This window comes from Solea senegalensis, linkage group LG15, assembly GCF_019176455.1.
Source record: "Solea senegalensis isolate Sse05_10M linkage group LG15, IFAPA_SoseM_1, whole genome shotgun sequence".
NCBI classification, from domain to species: Eukaryota; Metazoa; Chordata; class Actinopteri; order Pleuronectiformes; family Soleidae; genus Solea; species Solea senegalensis.
The window spans coordinates 21,079,912-21,101,879 of NC_058035.1; the positions used below are offsets into that span (position 1 = coordinate 21,079,912).

General features: G+C 45.6%; 2 protein-coding genes across 5 annotated transcripts; both read right to left on the reverse strand.

The window, feature by feature from the left end:
* Window positions 1-5,030: 5,030 nt before the first annotated feature.
* On the reverse strand, window positions 5,031-7,705 carry LOC122782117 (nuclear factor NF-kappa-B p100 subunit-like). The gene is made up of 6 exons (XM_044046330.1): window positions 7,658-7,705; window positions 6,343-6,540; window positions 6,157-6,226; window positions 5,908-6,080; window positions 5,696-5,807; window positions 5,031-5,315 (listed from the first exon to the last, which is right to left on the reverse strand). Exons 1-6 carry the CDS (start codon window positions 7,703-7,705, stop codon window positions 5,242-5,244), a joined length of 675 nt encoding a protein of 224 aa, XP_043902265.1. The 3' UTR covers window positions 5,031-5,241.
* LOC122781830 (echinoderm microtubule-associated protein-like 4) lies at window positions 7,067-21,719 on the reverse strand. 4 transcript variants are annotated; one of them, XM_044045881.1, is made up of 24 exons: window positions 21,397-21,719; window positions 19,282-19,467; window positions 19,076-19,196; window positions 18,653-18,841; window positions 17,640-17,783; window positions 17,510-17,535; window positions 17,236-17,271; window positions 16,450-16,573; window positions 15,760-15,909; window positions 14,583-14,652; window positions 14,364-14,474; window positions 14,182-14,277; window positions 13,967-14,101; window positions 12,870-13,005; window positions 12,643-12,791; window positions 12,440-12,565; window positions 11,354-11,485; window positions 11,216-11,283; window positions 11,051-11,139; window positions 10,868-10,965; window positions 10,689-10,776; window positions 10,410-10,508; window positions 8,415-8,545; window positions 7,067-8,228 (listed from the first exon to the last, which is right to left on the reverse strand). In XM_044045881.1, exons 1-24 carry the CDS (start codon window positions 21,419-21,421, stop codon window positions 7,770-7,772), a joined length of 2,988 nt encoding a protein of 995 aa, XP_043901816.1. In that variant the 5' UTR covers window positions 21,422-21,719; the 3' UTR covers window positions 7,067-7,769. The 4 variants fall into 4 exon arrangements, with proteins under 4 accessions (XP_043901816.1, XP_043901817.1, XP_043901818.1 ...); XM_044045882.1 differs by lacking the exon at window positions 17,236-17,271; XM_044045883.1 differs by lacking the exon at window positions 18,653-18,841 and having other exon boundaries at window positions 21,397-21,718.
* Window positions 21,720-21,968: the final 249 nt, after the last annotated feature.

Sequence of the window (21,968 nt, forward strand, 5' to 3'; positions counted from 1 at the left end):
CATAAACTGATTATCTCATTTTAGATCAATCAAATTAGTTAAAAATGTAAAAAAAACATTTATTGTTGGACCAGCAGCAGATATGAAGGGGTTAGGACCCATCATGTCATTTACTATAATCTGAGACTACTGTAAAGATGATAAAAAACATATTAACCATATATATTCCATGGATCAGTGATGAAAATAACAGCCAAGATACTGTTCAATGTAAATATAAACTGTTATCACAGTAGAAAAGACAGTAATGCGACTCGTCTGGGAGCCGATAACCGATCGTCTGCATTGATCTGACTCTTCCTGTCATTTTAAAGGAGACTCGACCTCCACATCCCTGAGCGAGCAGCCTCACTTCGATCTCTGTCATGCTAAACATCCATTTTTATTCACAAAAACTAAAATATAAACCTGACAAATGTACGTAGCATTTCAATAAAGAGTAAAATATCTCTTGCAGAAGAAATTTAATCAGAAACATCACGTTTCTGACGCTTTTTCAAGCTCTGGTTCCCGCTGTTCTCGCCGACAGCCACCACGCCAGAATTCCTTTAAGAAAGCAGCTAGTTTAATGTTTATCTTCGACACTGTCCATGAATAACAAGACAATACATTTATTTTCCTGACTTGAATAGACCGTGAGGCGTCAACACACAGTTCGGCTAATCTATAATTTACCAAACAGCATCGTCTTCGCTGAAACGTCGACTTTTGCAAGAGACTCTCTTTGAGGTTGGCCGCCGCTCCCCGGCAGGGTGGACCATTGGGAGAAGCAGCCGCGAACAGACAACGAGAGAAACTGCTGTTATTCTGGACTAATGAACCCGCCGAATGATCGAGAAGAAGGCGGTAAATAAACCTAAAGCTTCAGTCTCCTTCGGGTTCCAGAGTAATTCATCTGAAGTCGCGAGACACCTCTAAACCAGATGTTTTTCAATGGGGTTTCGTGCAGCGTTCACTTACTGTCCAGTAAGGATGGAGTCAAACGGAGCTTTGCAGCTTTTAAAAACCGAAAGCAGGCGAAGAGCAGCGGGGACGTGGACTCCGGGTCACCCGGTCCGTCCATCCAGCGCCAGCCGAGCAGCCAGAGGTAACGGAGGACTGCGGTAACGGTAACGGCGAGCCGCGTTACGTTACATGGCGGTAATGAGCGAAGAGCTGGAAGCGAAACCTTCAGAGGTCACTCTTTCTTTTCCTCCCTCTTATTCCTCTCTTTGTTTTTAGGCGCTTTCTAGTCATTAGTTTACGTTCTCCACGGTGACTTCAACTTCCGCATCGTTGAGGTGACGTAGGGGTGACGTGGGCCGGAACGACCAAACCAGAAAATTACGCGTGCGCGCGCACGTGACACTGAACACAACACAGAGAAAAAATACACACATGAAATATTTAAAAGTAAACACAGCAACACACATGATAATAAACCGAACACAGTCGGCTGTTCCTAATAAACCGAACACAGTCGGCTGTTCCTAATAAAATGAACCCAGTCAGCTGTTCCTCATAAAGTGACCACAGTAAGCTGTTCCTAATAAACTGAACAGAGTCAGCTGTTCCTAATCAACTGAACACAGTCAGCTGTTCCTCATAAAGTGACCACAGTCAGCTGTTCCTAATAAAATGAACACAGTCATCTGTTCCTAATAAAGTGACCACAGTGTGACCACAGTCAGCTGTTCCTAAAAGTGGCCACAGTCAGCTGTTCCTAATAAAGTGACCACATTTAGCTGTTCCTAATAAAATGAACACAGTCAGCTGTTCCTAATCAACTGAACACTGTCAGCTGTTCCTCATAAAGTGAATGTTGCTAATAAACTGACCACAGTGAGCTGTTCCTAAAAAAGTGGCCACAGTGAGCTGTTCCTAATAAAGTGACCAGAGTCAGCTGTTCCTAATAAAGTGACCTCAGTCAGTTGTTCCTGATAAACTGACCACAGTCACCTGTTCCTAATAAACTGACAACACAGTCAGCTGTTCCTAATAAACTGACAACACAATCAGCTGTTCCTAATAAATTGACCACACAGTGACAGTGGTCCTTGATGAGGAGGTCATTGGTCCAGATCTCCGTTGTCTAGTGACATCAGCAAAGATGACCGTTATGGGCTTATCTTTAAATATTCTTTGATGTTTTGGCTTCAAAGGAGAGAAAACAACTACATTCATGTGAACAACAAAACAATCCTGACGGAGTAACTAAAGGCTGCATTGAACGTCTGGATTTGAAGTACTTTGGACTGCATTGAAAGTCTTTGGACTGCGTTGAAGGTCTTTGGACTGCATTGAAGGTATTTGGACTGCATTGAAGGTCTAGACTGCGTTGAAGGTCTGGAATTTAAGTACTTTGTACTGCGTTGAAGGTCTTTGGACGGCATTGAAGGTCTGGAATTGAAGTACTTTGGACTTCATTGAAGGTCTTTGTACTGCGTTGAGGGTCTTTGGACTGCGTTGAAGGTCTTTGGACTGTGTTGAAGGTCTGGACTTGAAGTACTTTGGACTACTGCGTTGAAGGTCTTTGGACTTGAAGATCTTTGGACTGCGTTGAAGGTCTGGAATTGAAGGTCTTTGTACTGCATTGAAGGTCTTTGTACTGCGTTGAAGGTCTGGAATTGAAGTACTTTGGACTGCATTGAAGGTCTTTGTACTGCATTGAAGGTCTTTGGACTGCGTTGAAGGTCTTTGGCCTGCGTTGAAGGTCTTTGGCCTGCGTTGAAGATCTTTGGACTGTGTTGAAAATCTTTGGACTGTGTTGAAATTGTGGACTTAAAGTACTTTGGACTGCGGTGAAGTACTTTGGACTGCATTGAAGGTCATTGGACTGTGTTGAAGGTCTTCCAATAAGCCTGCTGGAAATTATTAGAAGACTCAATCGTGAAATCAAAACAGTCAAGATGGAGGAGGAGCCTATAAGTGACAGTGAGATGCTACTGTGTGACATCATGAGGACGACAGAAGACTTTGGGAGCCTGGACATGTTTTTGCCAGATCTGAGCTCCTTTGACGTCAGTCCTGACTTAGAGAACATGCTCAGCGAAGAGGAGGAGGAGGAGCCTAAAACCAGTGACTCATGTAGGAACTTCGTAGAAGTAGAGGGGGAGGAGCCTGAAATGACAGGAAGGACTATCAACCGAATACAGAACACCAAAATAAAGGTTCCTGATCATGAGATGGAGGAGAATCTAACATACAGTGCAAAACTGATCAGCAAGCTTTTATGTGAGAAGGGGGAGGAGCCTGAGGCAACCGGAAGTGAAGTCAACCAAACACAAAACACCAAAATAAAAGCTCTAATATGTGACAAGGAGGAGGAGTTTGCGGCAACAGGAAGTGAGAACAATCAGACGAAACATGGGAAGAAGGAGCCAATATACGTTTCCAAATTCATCCCCAAGGTTATATATGATTGGGGGGAGGAGCCCGTGACAACAGGAAGTTACAGCAACCAAATACAAAACACCAAAATAAAAGTTCTGCAACAAGAAGAGGAGGAGAAACCTTACAGTGCCAAACTGATCCGCAAGGTTAAGTATGAGAGGAGGGAGGGGCCTCTGACAACAGGAAGTGAAGACAACCAAACCCAAAAGACCAAAATAAAAGCTCTCATAAGCAAGGAGGAGCTTCTGCCAAAAAAAAATCCGACGTATGAGAAGGAGGAGGAGCCTGTGGCAGCGAGAAGCTTTGAGACAGAAAAGACCAAAGTACAACCTTCAGAAAGCAAGGGGGAGGAGCCTAAAACCAGAGCTAGCAACAATGTGGCGGCGGCAGGGAGTTTCGACTTCAGCGTCAGATTAACGGAGTTAAGTTTCGACATCATGAGGACGATAGAAGACTTTGGGAAGTTTGAGATGCGTTTGCCAGATCTCGCGGGCTTCGACAGCAGTCCCGACGTTTACTTAGGGAACAGGATCAAGAAAGATCGCAACGAGGGGGAGGAACCTAGAGGCAGTGACACACGGAGCCACGGTGTGCCGACAGGAGGTGAACGCAACCAAACAAATGCCGCCAACATAAAAGCTCCAACACATGTAAGGGAGATGGAACTTGAGCCAACCGGAAGTGAACGCAACCAAACCAAAACTGCCAACATAAAAGCTCCGAAACGTGGGGAGGAGACAAAACCAATGTGCGCTTTCAAATTTATCCCCAAGGCTATGTACGAGTTATTCGAGGAGACAGGAGGTGAAAGCAACCAGACGCGAAACACCAACATTAAACCTGTAAAATGTGAGGGAGGAGCCTGTGGCGACAGGAAGTGAGACCATGATGCCAAAGTACGTTCCAGTTACATCAGAAGTCGGAAGTTCACTGGGTAGCAGTGTTTGTATGAGCGGCAGCTCAAACTCTCCAATGTGAGGGGGTGTGGCTTAACGACTTCCGACTTGAACTGGAACTCACTACAAGTACTTGAACACGTGTCGGAGATGCTAACATGCTAACGCTAACGACGGTGGAGGACAAAGACAATGACGGGGAGCAGGAGGACATTTTGTTTTTACTCAACATTAAATAACAGGAAATAGATGAAATATGGTCACACACGTTAGATTAATTTGTTCTTGTCCTAATTTACATATATATTTATATTATTATTATTTCTGGATCAGATTGTTTGCCATGTTTCAAAACATGACACGGACATGGACACGTAGGAGACCTGAGCGACAAGAAGATTGAAGACTGACGATACTCTTTGTTATTGTGTTTACGCACTTCAATGTTCAATGTTCAATATTATTTGTCATTAAAGCAGGAAACGGTTTGTGTTTGTGACTCATGATGAACATTTAAACAACAAAATAACCAGAACCAACCGTAAAATCATAAATCAGAATGTGACAGAAGAAAAGGAACAAGTCATCCTTGTAGTTATTTATATTTTTATTTTTGTCATTTAAAACATTTTACATCAATGATGAATATCGTTCAACAGAAAACAGGAAATTCCAGTTTGACATCAATTCTTCACATTCACCATGTAACACACACACACACACACAAGCACAGGCACGCATGCACGCACGCATATTCAAAAAACAAAACATTAAAACTATGAAAATATTAGTGGAAAAAAAAACAGAAAACAAAAATTTACAAATGAACTTTTGTCTGGGATTTGTCGTCACGATGAAATGATTTGTTTGAAATTTGATGATAAACTTTCTTCAAAACTCATCAATGAACTCATCGATGACATCAGTCTGTGAATGAGGTCGTTAAAAACAGACCTGACGAAGCTCTCGCTCATCACTGATTGGCCACTTGTGGCTCCTCCTCCTCCTCCATGGGCTGACTGCCGAAGCCACTGTCGACTGTCGCGTCTGAGTGGACACAAAACATGAACAAGGTGAAAACATGAACTAGGTGAGCACATGAACGAGGTGAGCACATGGAGAACATGAAGGGTGGTGAGCACATGAGCAGGGAGAGAACATGAGCAGGGGTGAGGCATGAGCGGGGTGAGAACATGAGCAGAGGTGAGCACATTGAGCGGGGTGAGAACATGAGGCAGGGTGAGCACATGAGCGGGGTGAGAACATGAGCAGGGTGGCACATGGTGAGCATGAGGGTGAGCACATGAACGAGGTGAGCACATGAACGGGGAGAGAACATGAACGAGGTGAGCACATGAACGGGGAGAGAACATGAACGAGGTGAGCACATGAACGAGTGAGGCGTTGCCATGGTGATGGCTGTTTACCTGTACTGTGTTTGTCTTCTCTTGTCTCCGAACGTCTCAGCAGCTGAACGCCGTCCGACAAACCGAGCGACTGAAGAGCGTCAACCAGACTGTTGACCGGACCGCCCCCTAGCTGTGATAAAAGATACTACATCAGCAGCTGCAACGGTTAACAAGACAACACCATAAAAACAGTGTAAGCACTAGCTGTGGCCTGTGGGTGGTGCTGTTACCTTATAGTGCTGCAGCAGATGATGACACGGCGTTTCGCTGTCCTGGTAAAGATGAGTCAGCGTCATCATCCCGAGCTTCTCCGCCAGTTTCCTCCAGGGGACGTCGCTGACGCTCAGCACGTCCACCAGCCGCGACAGCGTGTCCTCGTCCAGGACGTCCCCCGCCTCACGCTCTGCACACATCAACACAGCACACACTCAAGCTCCGCCCCTCTGACCTCTGAGCTTCAAACGTGCGCAGTAACCAACCTTCAGTGCTGCTCGCTTTGATCCTCTTGTTGCTATGACAACTCTGCCTGCAGTTTAAAAGGTTCCTCACCTGAGGAGACAAGGAGACAAGAAAAATGTATTCACTCCCAGGAAACGTCAAATTCCGTCAAACACAATTTAAATTACAGGTTTCGAATGTTTTATTTTGAAAGTGCACATTGTTACCTTTTGGCACTTTGCGAGGTCCAGGGGGGTGTGTCCTGCCGCTCGCTTGCGGGAGCTGATTGGCTGTGAGATGGGGACGGCGGCATCATTGACCTCGTCTTCCTCTGATGAGTCGTTGAAGAGCGGCTCGTCGTTCTCCACGTTCTTATCAGCTCCTGAAAAAACAGTCAAATAACGTGAGCATGAACTCACGTCATTCTGAAATCACGTCAGTCTGAAATCACGTCAGTGTGAAATCACGTCAGTCTGAACTCACGTCAGTGTGAAATCACGTCAGTCTGAACTCACGTCAGTGTGAACTCACGTCAGTCTGAACTCACGTCAGTCTGAAATCACGTCAGTCTGAACTCACTTGAGTGTGAAATCACGTCAGTCTCGATCCTTCCCTTCACTTCCTGTGACTGAATCTCACCTGCGTCAGGTGAAGAAAAAAAAGAAAAGAAGGATCCTGGGAGTTGAGTAGAATCATTTTAGAAACCGCCGAATTTTTTGGTTTCCTGTATATTTCACATTAAAAGCCTTTTACGTAAGAAAAGGAGACGAAGATAAAAAGCTCGTTAAAGTCAGCATTTTTTTTGTTGTTTTTTTGAAAAGGTTTTTAAACATTTTGAGAATTTAAAGTTCACGTTACAACAAGATCTGATCAAATGTTAGGAATCAAACATTTAGATGCATTTATCATCGTCACGTGAGAAAAAAGACAATTAAAAGAAAGACATTTAAGTTTCCTCTGACCTCACTTCCTGTTCACCTGCTCTGCTGGTGAAAACAGCGTTACCCAGGAGACACCTGTCTCACCTGACGCACACAGAAGACATGAGGTTTTATTGTGAAGGCATGACGGGTGTCTGTCAGGTTAAGTCCCGCCTCCAGGTCTTTCAAACTGACATTCAAACACGTTTTGATTGATGAGATAAACTGTGTGACTGACACACACACACACACATACACACTATACTTGTGAGGACACCCCACCCCATAACACTAACGTTACACTGAGACCACAGATAACCACATGAAGTGATGTCAAAGTGTCTCATCGCAGCAGCTGAATTCACTGTGCCCACTTCCTGTTTTCAGGGAACCGAGGTTACGCAGATAACCACCACCGCTTCACAGTGACACTGAAGGAAACATTAAAAATCGACATTTTCTCTATGAGGTTCTGAATGAAGGTCAGATTAACTGTTAGGAATCAGGTCTAATCTGTGACTCGCTGTGGACCCGGTCAGGACCTGGTCCATGAGTCGTCGTGGACCAAACCAGGACCTGGTTAGGACCCGAGTCTGTGGCTTCATGTAAGAACTGAACTGACCCTGAAGCAGACTGTGGGTTTGACGAGAGGACTGAAGGTTTTACTCATGTACAGCTCGGACTGGTCCTCACAAAGACAGCTGTACCAGAACTCACACACACACATGCTCCGTCTATGAGGGGGGGGTGAAGGGGGGCAGCCCCTCGTCACTGGGCGTGGCCGTGTCGTCGCTGGGCTCCAGACTGTCTTTCAAACTGATTGTGCTGTCTGACAGGGCTGGAGTGCACTCAGAGTGGGGCGGGGTTAACTCTGAGGCAGGTGGGGCTAGCTCCGCAGGGGGCGGAGTTTCTGGTGAGGTTTCTTGGGTCCCGTTGGCGGTCGGGGGAGGATCTGGTTGTTGTGTGGCAGGAGTGGGAGGAGGAGCGGGAGGGGGTGTGGCAAAGATGGGGTCCGCCCGGCGAGAGGTGGAGTTAGAGAGATGGCCATCGTGACAGATCGAGGACTTCTCGACCAAACGCCACTGCATGATGCTGGTGTCCTTCCCCCCTGTGCTGATCAGGTGACTGTCGTTGTACAGGAAGCTGACATTGGTCACATGACTGCTGTGAGCGCTGTATTTATAACTGGGAGCCTGGAAACATCAAGTTCAAATAGATTTAAACATTTAAATAAACACACACACACATATATTGATTTAAACAGAGTGAGAGTGTGTGAATTTGTCTGCACTGATGAGTCTGAAGGTGTGTGTGTGTGTGTGTGTGCGTGTGTGTCTTGTGATGTGGTATGTGTGTGGGCGTGTGTGTGTGTCTCTAACCTTGGCAGTCGAACACGGGTAAGCAAACAGATGAACTTTACAGAAGTCGTCAGCGAGTGCGATCACCTTCCTGTTGTGAGATCTGATCAGGGCGTTGATGTCGGTACCGTCTGACCCTTCAGGCCACACCCCTAAACACACACAAACACACACACGTGTTTAAAAGCCCTTTAAAGCGAGGACCAGAAAAAATTTCCTCATAAAGCCACAAGAACAAATTCTCACACACTCTCTCTCTCTCTCTCACACACACACACACACACACCCCCACACACTCTCTCACACACACCCCCACACACTCTCTCACACACACCCACACACTCTTTCTCTCTCCAGTGTTGGGAGTAACGGCGTTTAAGTATAACGGCGTTACTTTTTCAGTAAGAGAGTAATCTAATGAGTTACTTTTCCCATCGCTGCAGCGCTGTTACGGTTACTGAGAATGTAAAGTGGCGCGTGCTTGTGTTACAATTCGGTTGACTGAAGCGCAGCAGTGTCGGGTTGTCTGACAGCCACACACCAGCAGCCGGGACAGAGCAGGGGTGGAGATGAGTGATGACGACGCCGTTGCAAATGCGATGATGATTGGCTGGGTGGACGGGTGTCCTGCTCACGCTGTCTCACTGTACGCTCTAAGACAAAGACAATGGTGACGAGCCAGGGACGCGTAGCGTTTTTTTAAGTGGAAATATCCACACTACTTGTCCCTTACCGAGGAAAAGGAAAGAATGTATATGTAACGTGCACACTATGTTTGTCCACGTCAACTTAATGAAGCATTTGTGTGTATTGGTTTAGTACTTGAATGCAAAGTGTGTGAATATTGTTTATTTTCAATATTTAATGTTGTTACTGAATATTTAAGAGTTGGATAGTGCCCTGATTATTGTGCAGTGGTATACAGATACAGAGATTTGCACTACATTTTTCCTTTGTTTCTCTTTACCCAGGTTAACATTTGTGTTCAAATAAATACCAAATGTTCTAAAATATTGTACATAGGGTTTTTATTCTTCATTCAGGTATTATAAACATCTTTGACATATAGGATGTTATAGAATGTAATAGCGTTATAGAACATAAAAAATAATGTCAGTTACTTTGCTGAGTAACTCATTACTTTTATAATGTGGTAACTGAGTTACCAACTACAATGACTTTTTGGGATTAGTAATTTGTAATTATAACTAATTACTTTTTTAAAGTAAGATGCCCAACACTCTCTCTCTCTCTCACACACACACACACACACACACTCACTCTCTCTCACACACATACTCTATCCTCACTCTCCTGCTCTCTCCTCACTCTCTGCCTTCGCTCTCACCACCCTACACACACACACACACACACATCTCTACTCCTGCACACGCTCTCTCTCTCACTCTCTCTCACACACACACATCTCTCTCTCCCTCCTCTCTCTCATGCTCTCTCCTCCCCTCTCACCCGGCTCCTCTCTCCCTCCTCCACCAGCTCTCTCACTCTCTCACACACCTCCGCTCCTCCTCCACACCCCACACTCACTCTCACCTTACTCTCCCTCTCTCTCTCCTCCTCCTGCAGCTCACTCGCTCCCACCCTCTCCTCACTCCCTTCCCACCTGCGCTCTCTCCTCCTCTCTCACTTCCACACACACCCAGCTCTCTCTCACCACTCTCTCCCTCCTCTCACGCGCTCTCTCACTCCTCACCCCCACACCCCACACTCACTCCTCTCTCACACCTCCTCTCTCACACACGCTCTCTCTCCCTCCTCTCCGCTCTCTCTCCTTCTCACACACACCCCACTCTCTCACACATACTCTCCCTCTCTCACTCTCCGCTCTCTCCTCTCACCCCGCTCACTCCCTTTTTTACACACTCTCTCTCACTCTCTCTCACACTCTCCCTCACATACTCTCTCTCCCACACACACTCTCACACACATACTCTCTCTCACTCTCTCACACACACGCTCTCTCTCACTCTCTCACTCACACACACAATCACTAACCAAACACGTGATATCCCAGCACACAGGTGTACGTCGCCCAGTCGATGTCTTTACACTCTGAGCGATTTCTGATCAGTTTACAGCTGTTTGGAACGTCCCCTAAAAACACAAACACACACACAATCAGATTACGTAATAACCTCCTAATCCAGCATATGTAACACATGTACAAGATGGTTGCCTCCACAGAGCAAGACAAACATCTCAATCTGAAACTCAGACTGAGACTCAGGTTAGCAATCAGATTACTGGCGTTAGATTAGTAATTAGATTACTCACAGTAGAGGATCTCATAGTCTCCAGAGTTGGACATGATCAGGTTGTTGTCAGGTGACCAGTCCAGATGTGTGATGTAACTGGAATGTCCCTGTGAAAGAGACACTATGTCATCCATGTCATCCCCTACGTGATCAATGACATCATCCTCATCAATGACATCATCGATGACATCATCTTACCGTGCACTTCCCGTAGCGACTGTACTTGCGTCCTCGCTCTGACACGGTGTACAGGTAAATGAAGTTGTCATGTGACCCAACAGCCAACAGACTTCCATCTGCACACAAACACACAGATGCATTATGGGAAATGTAGTTCATGTCTGTCACATGTTCCAGGGGAACAATTTAAACGTTACTCACCCACAGAGAAACGCATCACTGACAGCTGCTCGTTTCCGTCAGTGTGAATCCCAACCAGGTCCGTGGTCTCTGCGTCCAGGATGTACCACCTGACACACACACACACACACACAGTCAGAACTAGGCACAACAACTCGTCTCCGTCTATAAATGACCTGAACTCACTTTCCAGAGTGTGTTCCTATGGCAACCACTGCTCCACTGGGATGGAAGTCTGCACAGTGTCCATGTTCCTGCAAGACAATTAGATGTCAAACATTTGTCCTGCCTCTCACACACACATACAGAGACACACACACACACCTCCAGAGTGCGGCTCCACTGCAGACTGTGGTCGCTGGAGTTCCAGAGACACACGTGTCGATCCTGAGCACAGGTGAGAAACATCGCTCTGGACGGATGAGACGCCAAACCCCACAGTTCATCTGTGTGTCCCTGAACACATCATCACATCATGTTACACGGACCCTGAACACACTGCGACATCATGTTAGGTTAGACAGACCCTGAACGCACCGCGACATCATGTTAGGTTAGACCCTGATCATGTTAGGTTAGACACCCTGATCATGTTAGGTTAGACAGACCCTGAAGGTTAGACAGACCCTGAGCATCAACATCATGTTAGGTTAGACATCATGTTAGGTTAGACAGACCCTGAACGCACTGGCATCATGTTAGACAGACCCTGAGCACATCATGTTAGGTTAGACAGACCCCTGAATCAGACATCATGTTAGGTTAGACCCTGATCATGTTAGGTTAGACACCCTTACATCCTGTTACATCATGTTAGGTTAGACAGACCCTTGGCATCATGTTAGGTTAGACAGACCCTGAACACATCCTGCAGACCACATCATGTTAGGTTAGACAGACCCTGAACGCATGACATCCTGTTAGGTTAGACAGACCCCTGTGCACCACGACATCAGGTTAGGTTAGACAGACCTTAGGTTAGACAGACCTGTTCATGTTAGGTTAGACAGACCCTCATCTTGTTAGGTTAGACAGACCCTGAACGCACCGCAACATCATGTTAGGTTAGACAGACCCTGAGCCACGCAACATCATGTTAGGTTAGACAGACCCTGAACGCAACATCATGTTAGGTTAGACAGACCCTGAGCATACCATCATGTTAGGTTAGACAGACCCTGAACAACATCATGTTAGGTTAGACAGACCCTAACATCATGTTAGGTTAGACAGACCCTGAACGGCAAACACACCTCGGCATCATGTTAGGTTAGACAGACCCTGAACGCATCGTGACATCATCTTAGGTTAGACAGACCCTGAACGCACCGCAACATCATGTTATCATCCTACAGAACACACAGGTGAGTCACACCTGTCTCCTCCGGCACAGCTGTCATGTGACCTCACCTGGACTTCCACCAGGAAGCCGTCGTTGAACGTTCCTCTCAGGACGAAGTTACGAGACGTACCAACCAGAAACTCCTCCCCCTTTCCCTCTGACACCGCCCTGATGGCTCCATACTGATCTGGGACCTGAGGACACACACTCATGTTATAAACGTGTGTGTGTGTGTGTGCGTGCATGTGTGTGCATGCGTGTCCTGCAGAACCTCGATGTCTCGCTCCGCTCGCAGCTCGTGGTCCCACAGGATGATCTTGCGGTCTTTTCCTCCTCCGGTCAGCAGAGTGCCGCTCCTCATCTCACACATACAGTAAATGCTGCCTTCATGACCTTTGACCTGCCGGCTGATCTGAAACGCTACACACACACACACGTCATACTTCTACTCAAAAATCACATGGACCTGACTGATCTCTGGTTCTGGTCCCCCCTCACCTCTGGGCCCCTTTCCAGTCTGAGTGTCAGCAGAGTTCCTGGTCCAGACAAGCAGGATTCCTCCAGAGTCTCCGGTCAGGATGTCTCCTGAGCTCAGGAAGGACAGACACTGGATGAACTTCGGCTTCTCATATTTCTGAAAAAACAAACAAGAAAGAGGGAGTTAGACCAGGACTAGAGATAAGACCAGAACAAGGTTCTAAACCAGTATGAAACAGACCAGAACTAAAGCAGTAGACCATCTTATACCAGGGTTAAACCTAGCCCAGAACTAGGTCAATTGAAGCACAGCTAGACTTAGCCTAGAACCAAACCAGGCCAGACTTGGCACAGGACTATTTTTAGAACAGAAACAGAGTTAAACCGATTTGGTAAGGACTAGACCTAGACAAGAATGAGACTTAGACCAGGACTGCAGAGCTCGACCAGGCCTAGACTTTCCGCATTTCCACCGGCTCTACGCGCCTCGGCACGAGTAGTTTTAAGTGATCTACAGTTCGGCGCTGTTCGGCTTGATTTGTGTGTGGGAGTTCTCTTCCTCTGACGGGACTCAGCGGCCGGCAGTCTGACCAATCATCACATAGTACCTGCTTTTAAGCACGCTTGGAACTTTGCCTGAGCAGGTACTAAAAATAGTACCTGGTACCAGGTACTAGGCTAGTGGAAACGCTACTTAAACCGTGCCGTGGCGAGGCGAGTGGAGCCGGTGGAAATGCGCCATTAGACAGGACTAGAGATTAGACCAGGGCTATCCAGAACAAGATATAGACCATGGCTAGACTTAAACCAGGACGAGAGATAAGACCAGGACTAGGCTTGGGCCAAGTGTATAGAGGTAGACCAGAAAACGCCTAAACCAGTATAAAACAGACCAGACTGTCTTAGACCAGAGTTAAACCAAATCAATTGAAGCAAAGCAAGTCTTAGCCTAGAACCAAACCAGGCTAGACTTGGCATTTAGACAAGGATGAGACTTAGACCAGGACTGCAGAGTTACGCCTGTTAGATCAGAAACAGCCTTAGCCCAGGTCCATTGTTAGACCAGGACTAGACTTAAACCAAGACTACAGTGTGTTATTGTGTTATTATGTTCTTACTCCAAAGATTCCCTGTTTTCGAGTCAGTGAGGTTCCGGTCCAGGTCCAGAAGAAGATATGGGACTTTCCACAGGTGACGATGGTGTGGGGGTCGGTCGGGTGGAACTCGACATCCAGAACCACCTCGTTAGTTGTCTGCGTGTGCGATACAAACCCATTAGAGCGGTCTTTTATTTTGAAAGAACAGAGTGTTATTTTTGACGTAAAGTTCTCACCTTGATTTCAGCGATTTTAGACTTTTTATGCCATTCCCAGACGGTCAACATGTGATCGTTACAGTCATCGATCACACTGAGGTGCTGACCCGAGTCCTGCAAGGGGCGACAGTCACATCACAGCAGTCAGTAACATGCCAACACTCCCATGATGCAACAGTGCAAGGGTGAGCGATACTCACAGCTTTAGAGAACGCTAACGAGCCCACGCCGCGCTCAAACGTCCCCAAACCCACGACCTGCAGTGTGGACAGACTGACACTGTCCCAGATACGGACGTGAGGCTGCAGCGGCTGCGCACACACGCACACACACGCACGCACACACACTCAGCGGTTACCATGGTTGTAAAAAAAAGACGAGTTTTTCTTCAAAATGGAAACATGTTTTTGAAAACTTACTCGTCCGTCCTTGTCCACTCCCGCGATCTGTCCTGTTGCGATGCGGATTTTATCGGGATGGACGGCCAAGCTGAGGGACAATCAAAGACACGATGTCTCCGAGATTTGGTACTCACAAAAATAATTACAATGTGAAAAAAGGTTTCATATTTTTATGTGGAAAACCCCCAAAATGAAAGTTATAAATCATAAGGTCAAAGACTGGAAGGATGAGGGCTCCTCTAGTGGCACTAACCCCAAATAAATCATTAAAAGGTGCATTTCCACAACAGGAAACAAAATAGAAGAACTGAAAGAATGCAAATACTAAACATCCGACATATTTCCTCCAATATTACCTACCATTAGCTCTGTTATTAGTTCTGCTACTTTCCGTTATTAGCTCTGCCACTATCTGTTCTTAGCGCTGCTACTTTCTGTTATTTGCTCTATTAGCGCTGCTACTTTCTGTTATTAGCTCTGCTACTTTGTTACTAGCTCTATTAGCTCTGCTACTTTCTGTTATAAGCTCTGCTACTTTGTTATTAGCTCTTCTACTTTACTTACTGTTATCAGCTCTAATATTTTCAGTTAATAGCGCTATTAGCTCTGCTACTATCTGTTATTAGCTCTGCTATTTTCTGTTATTAGCCCTATTAGCTCTGCTATTTTCTGTTATTAGCCCTAATAGCTCTGTTATTAGCTCTATTAACTCTATTTTCTCTACTAATAGCCCTACTTATAGCCCTATTTTCTGTGTTATTAGCTCTATTAACTGCTATATTGTTATTATCCCTATTTGCCCTGATGTGTTCTCTGCTATTAGCTCAAATAGCTCTGCTATTTTCTGTTATTAGCCCTAATAGCTCTGCTATTTTCTCTGTTATTAGCTCTATTAACTGCTATATTGTTATTATCCCTATTTGCCCTGATATGTTCTCTGCTATTAGCTCAAATAGCTCTGCTATTTTCTGTTGTTAGCCCTAATAGCTCTGTTATTAGCTCTATTAACTCTATTTTCTCTGTTAATAGCCCTACTAGCTCCGCTATTTTATGTTATTAGCCCTAATAGCTCTGCTATTTTCTCTGTTGTTAGCCCTATTAGTTCTGCCACTTTCTGTTATTAGTTTCCTGGAAAAGAGCAACAGTTTCACATGAATATGAACTGACTGCGATTAATGAATGAATGTTCTCTCACCACTTGACACAGTCCGTGTGTCCGAGGTAATGTCTCTGTGTCCGCTCCTCGTAGTTGAACAGAACGACGACAGAAGCGATGAAGTAAACGATCTCTCCAGTCGGCAGCAGGTAAATGTTTGCTCTGCAGTCTCTGCCGCGGTAACCGTACCTGCAGGTCGTCAAGGAAGCGGCTGGAGACACATTAATCTGAACATTTACTGAGTGTCACATGCTTTCATAAATCACTACTTAAGTACTGTTTTTAGTGGCTCTGTCTGTCTGTTACGCACTTGTCAATACGACAAACAGAGGCCGGGAGAGGCTTGTTGCGTGAATGTGGTCAAGTCTGCCATCTCTGATTGGCTTGTTATTAATGATCTGCATGTGACAATTATCATGTATTCATCAGTCAATTGTGGAAATGACACCTTTCTTAATTCACATTAAGAACATTAATTAACTTCAGTTTTTCTTATTTTTTCAGTGTTTTGTTGACCTGTTCCATGTATTTAATATTATTTTTATTTAACGTTTTAATTTTATCAGACAGAACAAAAAAATTGGATTAAAGTCAAAATTAAACTTTTTATTGTATTTATTCTCTTCTGATTCTACAAAAGTGCCTTTCTTTATTAATCTGCTTAAATTTTGATTATTTAGTTCAACAGGAAGTGAGCACAGGTCCCCCCGTCTGCAGACTGAAGGATACACCCACTCCAGTTTGAGCCGCTCTGAAGGAAGCTCGGTGCGAACGTCGTCGTAGTTGTCGACGTCTGACGGGATGAACATCGTGACCGGTCGACCTCGGATGAACATCTTGATGTGGTTTCCCTCTGAACAGATAATCAATAAGAGAGCGATCAGGATGTGGACATAGTCAATAATCTGTCAATCACAGCAGGGTCACAGCTAGGGGGTGGAGTTAAGGGACCAATCACAAACACTGACAAAACAAAGAGAGACAGACGTGGGACAGGTGAGAGGCAGCTGTGGGACAGGTAAGAGACAGACAGGTGAGAGACAGATGCGAGACAGGTGAGTAAGTGATGATATCATGCAGGTGAAGCAGGTGGGTTTTTTTCTTAAAAAATCCCAAATTTGTAAGAATCTGGAATTTATTTGACCTTTAATGACCTTCTGTCATGTGACATCAGAAGCCAATCATGTGTAAACACTGGGGTGGGGCTTCTATTCCTATCACTGATTGGTCCTTTAACAATGTTTTATCAGACAGGTAAAAAAAACAGCCATTTGACCTCATGGTAGTAAATGACACCAGAGGAGGAGCCACAGGTCAGGTGTCACATGACCTGAACACTATAAAAGAAAGAGAGAGCGCAGGCTGATATAAAAGAGAGAGAAAACAAGATGTGATAGCAGAATGTGTTTATCAGCTGTTTTTTTCTTCCTTTTAGCCTGTTAGCTTGTTATTAGCCAGTTAGCAACTGCCCTTTTTTTAAGCCTGTTATTAGCCTGCTAACAGATGGCGACTCACCAGCTTGACTGTTTTTCTCTCTCGTGGACATTTTTGCTGGTCAGGGACAAAGACATGGTCAACAACAACAAAAACAAACAAATCATAAAAATCAACGTCACAAAATAGAAACTGAGAAACTAAAACTAATCTGTTTTAAAATGATCTGGTTGTGGTTGTTGTCATTGGTGGCTGCTCTGCTGGATTCCTATTGTCTGTTACACATGGCGATGAAGATGATGATGGTGGTGGTGAAGACTAAGGTCGGCCATGATGAAGATGAACGTGTGATTACCTTGACTGACCACCGGGTCTTTGTGTCTGCAAACAAACAAACAGAAGAGTTTCAGAATAAAAACACCTGACTGAGCTTTTATTGTCAAGTGTCCCTCAGAGGTCAGAGGTCAGCGGTCAGCGTCTGATACCTCTCGGCTGTCCTGACCACTTTGGCAAGCAGCTTTGACGTGGACGCAGCCTTTACCAGTCTGTTCCGGTTTTCCTCTGAAGTTTCCCAGGAGCTGTAAGAACGTTCCAGACCTGAGGAGGAGGAGCGCTTCACACTGGCTCCTCTGAGACAGACAGACACAATTATTCTTCAGTCTTAAGATCCACATGGTAAACCAACAGGTAAACATTTACTCGGCAGACACTGATGACTCAGCAGATTAGCACAGACAAATTAGTAAAGTAAACACACAGGAAGTAAGTGAGGTCCTAGCGTAAAGCTAAAGCTTGAAGGAGAAAAAGATAAAAGTCGGTTTGAAAAAGACAAAACAGGATCATCAAGGATCTGACAGGAATCACTCGGGTTCCAAGGATCTCCAGGAGACTTAGAAAAAGTCCAGTTAGCACAGTGGAAGAGAAGGATGAAGAAGAGATGGACCCTCAGGAGCCCTCTGGTAAGACTGGAACCAGTACAGGTTAGTAGTTAAAAGTAGTTTTTAAAGCCACAAAGCAAAGAGAAGAATCAAGAGACTCCTGGATCTCTAGGACGTCAGAGACTCCAGGATGTCCAGGACCTCAGAGACTCCCAGATCTCTAGGACATCCAGGACCTCAGAGACTCCAGGACATCCAGGAATCGGGAGATTCCAGGACATCCAGGACCTTGGATGATCCCAGATCTAAAGGAGCTCGGAGACTCCAGGACATCCAGAAATCAGGAGACTTACAGATCTTTGGAGTGAGGGGACTCCATGATCTCTGGGAGGAGCCACAGTCCTGCTCCTTCTGCCCTATGACTTCACCACGTTACCTGAACCAGGCGAATTCAGCCAATCAGTAGCACCTGTACCTGTCAGGTGTTTCAGGTGTGGATAGAGCAGAAGAGGACTGTGGGTCCTGGGGGCGGGGCGGAGTTAGTAACCACTGACAGAGTGATGTCAGAACAGCATCAGCAGGAAGTGAGGTCAGATGCAGCTCATAATTCAGAATAGAACCTTTTTATTGGGGTGTGGCCTTTACTGGAGTCACCGGACTGGGTCGGTCTGTGTGGCTGAGGGGTGTGAGGGGTCAGGGGTGGGTGGGGTGAGGAAGGAGATGGGGACAGGTCCTTTGGTATAGGAGACTCCTCCCCCTCCTGGATCTCCTCCATCTGAGAGCGTGCATCTTTTTTCTTGTCCCCTCCACTGTGGACAAAATTAGGATGAGAGACACACTAAAGACTCAAGACCCGGTTCTGGTTCTACTAAACCATTCACCGTCTTACAATGACATCACTGTCCACAAGTTCTCAGGACAATCCAATTAGATATGGTCTGTTTGTTGATGTCGGGGAACTGTGAAGTAAAATGACTGGCAGGCAAATAACAAACCAACCAGAATTGACCTTTGACCTTCTTACAATCATCTACAGTTTTCACCTCTTGGCGGCGGACGACACCGTCTCCTTCCTGGTCACAGAAGTAGAGTCCCGCTTGCGTCCAGATGTTCCTCCATTAGTGATGCAGGACATTGAGTAGGCTTCACGCAGTGCAGCGCCACCTGCAGGGAGCGGAGAGCGACACAGGAGAACTTTAAAATCCAAAATAAAAAAAGTCACTTTTCATGCAACAAGAACAAACTTTACCTTTTCCTCCATGTTTTTTGGTCACTGAGGCAGCGGCGGCATCTTCTGAGGCAGCGAGACGGCGGAGGACGTCAGCGAGCGCCGCTTTCATCACGGTCAACTCGTCCTCCTGCTGCTGGACACGAAGCTCCAGAGCAGAGAGACGATCGTTGACGTCAGAGACACTCGCTCCAGACATACTGTCGTCTGCAGTGGGACAAGGTAATCTGATTATACCGTCTGCAGTGGGACAAGGTAATCTGATTATACTGTCTGCAGTGGGACAAGGTAATCTGATTATACAGTCTGCAGGGGGACACGGTAATCTGATTATACTGTCTGCAGTGGGACAAGGTAATCTGATTATACTGTTGTGCACAGGGGACAAGGTAATCTGATTATACTGTCAGCAGCAGGGAGACATGGTAATCTTATTATACTGTCATACTGATCTGATCGCAACTGCAGACAATCTGATTATACTATCTGCAGGTGTTCTGAATATGCTGTGCTATAGGGGCCACAGTGATTTGATTATAGTGACGCCTCGAGATAATCTCATTATGTTACACAATAATCTGATTATATGTGATCTAAATATCCTGTCATCTGGAGGGAATCTGGTTATACTGTCGTCTGCAGTAATCTGAATATACCAACATCTGCATCAGATTACCCCGAGTAATCTGATTATGATGTAATCTGGGGGTAATCTGATTATACTGCCGTCTGCAAGGGGACACAGTGATCTGATTATACTGTTGTCTGAAGATAATCTGATTACATTGTCGTCAGGAGGCAAATATATATAAATATATATAAATAAAAATATAAAATATAAATATTTTATTTTTGGTCGAATTAAATGGTCAGTTATGTGTTTGATGACAAACACCTTTGTTCAGTAGGACTGCAGAATTTAGTCGTACATAATAGAAAATCCAAAGAATGCACTAATTATCGGAAGTTTAATATGATCAATACTTCCTGCCTAACTCTAACTAAACCATTAATCTGATTAAATATCTGAGCGTACTGGGCTAAACCTGTCCCTTTAAGGAAGTGGCTTTATGAGTAGTTGATGTGAGGAATTTGGCTACAGCTACAAAGAGGAAAGTGTTAGCATGTGACCTTCATGTGTTCACCACGGAACAGAAAAAGAGGAAGACGATGGGATTATAGGTAATCTGATTATACTGTTGTAGATAACCAGCAAGGTGACAAGCACTTTTGTCTGCACACAATCTGATTACAGGACATATGTATGTATGTATGTATATGTGTATATATATATGTAATCAGATTACACAGTTGACTGCAGTAATCTGATTATACTGACATCAATTACCGTGCTGTATGTGGATAAAGTGGTGACACCGTGATCTGAATTGAGGTAACTGGAGTTAGCTGAGAGACCATGATAGAGATAATGAGGTTGTACTGAAATCTGTATATAATCCGATTACACTGTAGTCTTAAGAGAGACATGCTTAGTTGATGACAGGTAATCTGATTAACATTGTGGCTGCAGGTAATCTGTAAAAAATTGTTGTCTCCAAATAATATGAATACCCTGTTGACAATATTATTACATGAAAAATGATTATGACGTTATATGCAGGTAATCAGATTACACTGAAAACGATGACAGTTTTGTCTGCAGGGAGAAACCATAATCTGAATATAGCTAATAAGGTTTAGCGATTTCCTACACAGAGAGATATCGAGATGATACTGTTGTTATCAGATTATCTGATTAAACTGTCGTCAGAAAGTAATATAGTAATATTGTTGTCTGTGTGTAATCTGATTAGACAACAGATTATCTAACGACACAGCCGTCTGGGGGTATCGTACCGTAGTTTAAAGAGATCATGGTGACAGGTAATCTTATAACGCAGGGAGATTACTGGTTTTACTGCTTTCGAACAGAATCGGGTCTCTGGAGACGTGGGTTCAAGAGGAGCACTTGCTTTTGTGGCCCTGCATGCACCAGAGGGGCGGGCACAGTCTTTGCTAATAAATACACCAGTGACACGTGTAAAGCCGCCACAGGCGCGTGCGGCTCCCGCCGTCCGACTGCAGACGCACAGGTGACCGCGTGACGTGGAGGCACGAGCAGCAGTCGTCACTCACCTAAACTGCCGGTGAATCCGTCCATTTTCCGGGAGAAAAGCGGGAGTCCGTGCCGGAGGCCTGCGGAGGCGCAGCGCACACTTCGGGCCTCCGTCCGGATTTTTCCAACGCAGCGGGGGGAGGAGGAGCCGAGCCGAGCCTGTCCCCTCCGCGCTGCCGCCGAGTCCGTGCGTGCGTGAGCCCGAAGACCCGCTGCTTTGCTGCCGCCGGAGGAACAAGAAGCGGCTCCCCGAGAAACCGAGAACCGAGAGGAGGAGAGAGAAGCCGCGGAGCCGCAGAGAAGACGGACCGACTCTGTTGCGCTTCCGACTCCGCCCCCTTGGCAGCTCCCACTTCCTCTGGAGGAGGAGGAGGAGGCGTGTGTGTGTGTGTGTGTGTGTGGGCGTTAGGTTTCAGAGCTGCACGGTAGAGTGCAGACGCTGCAGCGCCGCCCTCTGGACAGACACGCACGCGCGTTTGCGCGCACACACACACACACATACAGTTTTGGGTTAATAACTAACTCCAAACTTTCAATTCATATCTTAGTCCTAAAGTTAACCAGTCATTAGGACCAGGTTTTGGTCTCCATG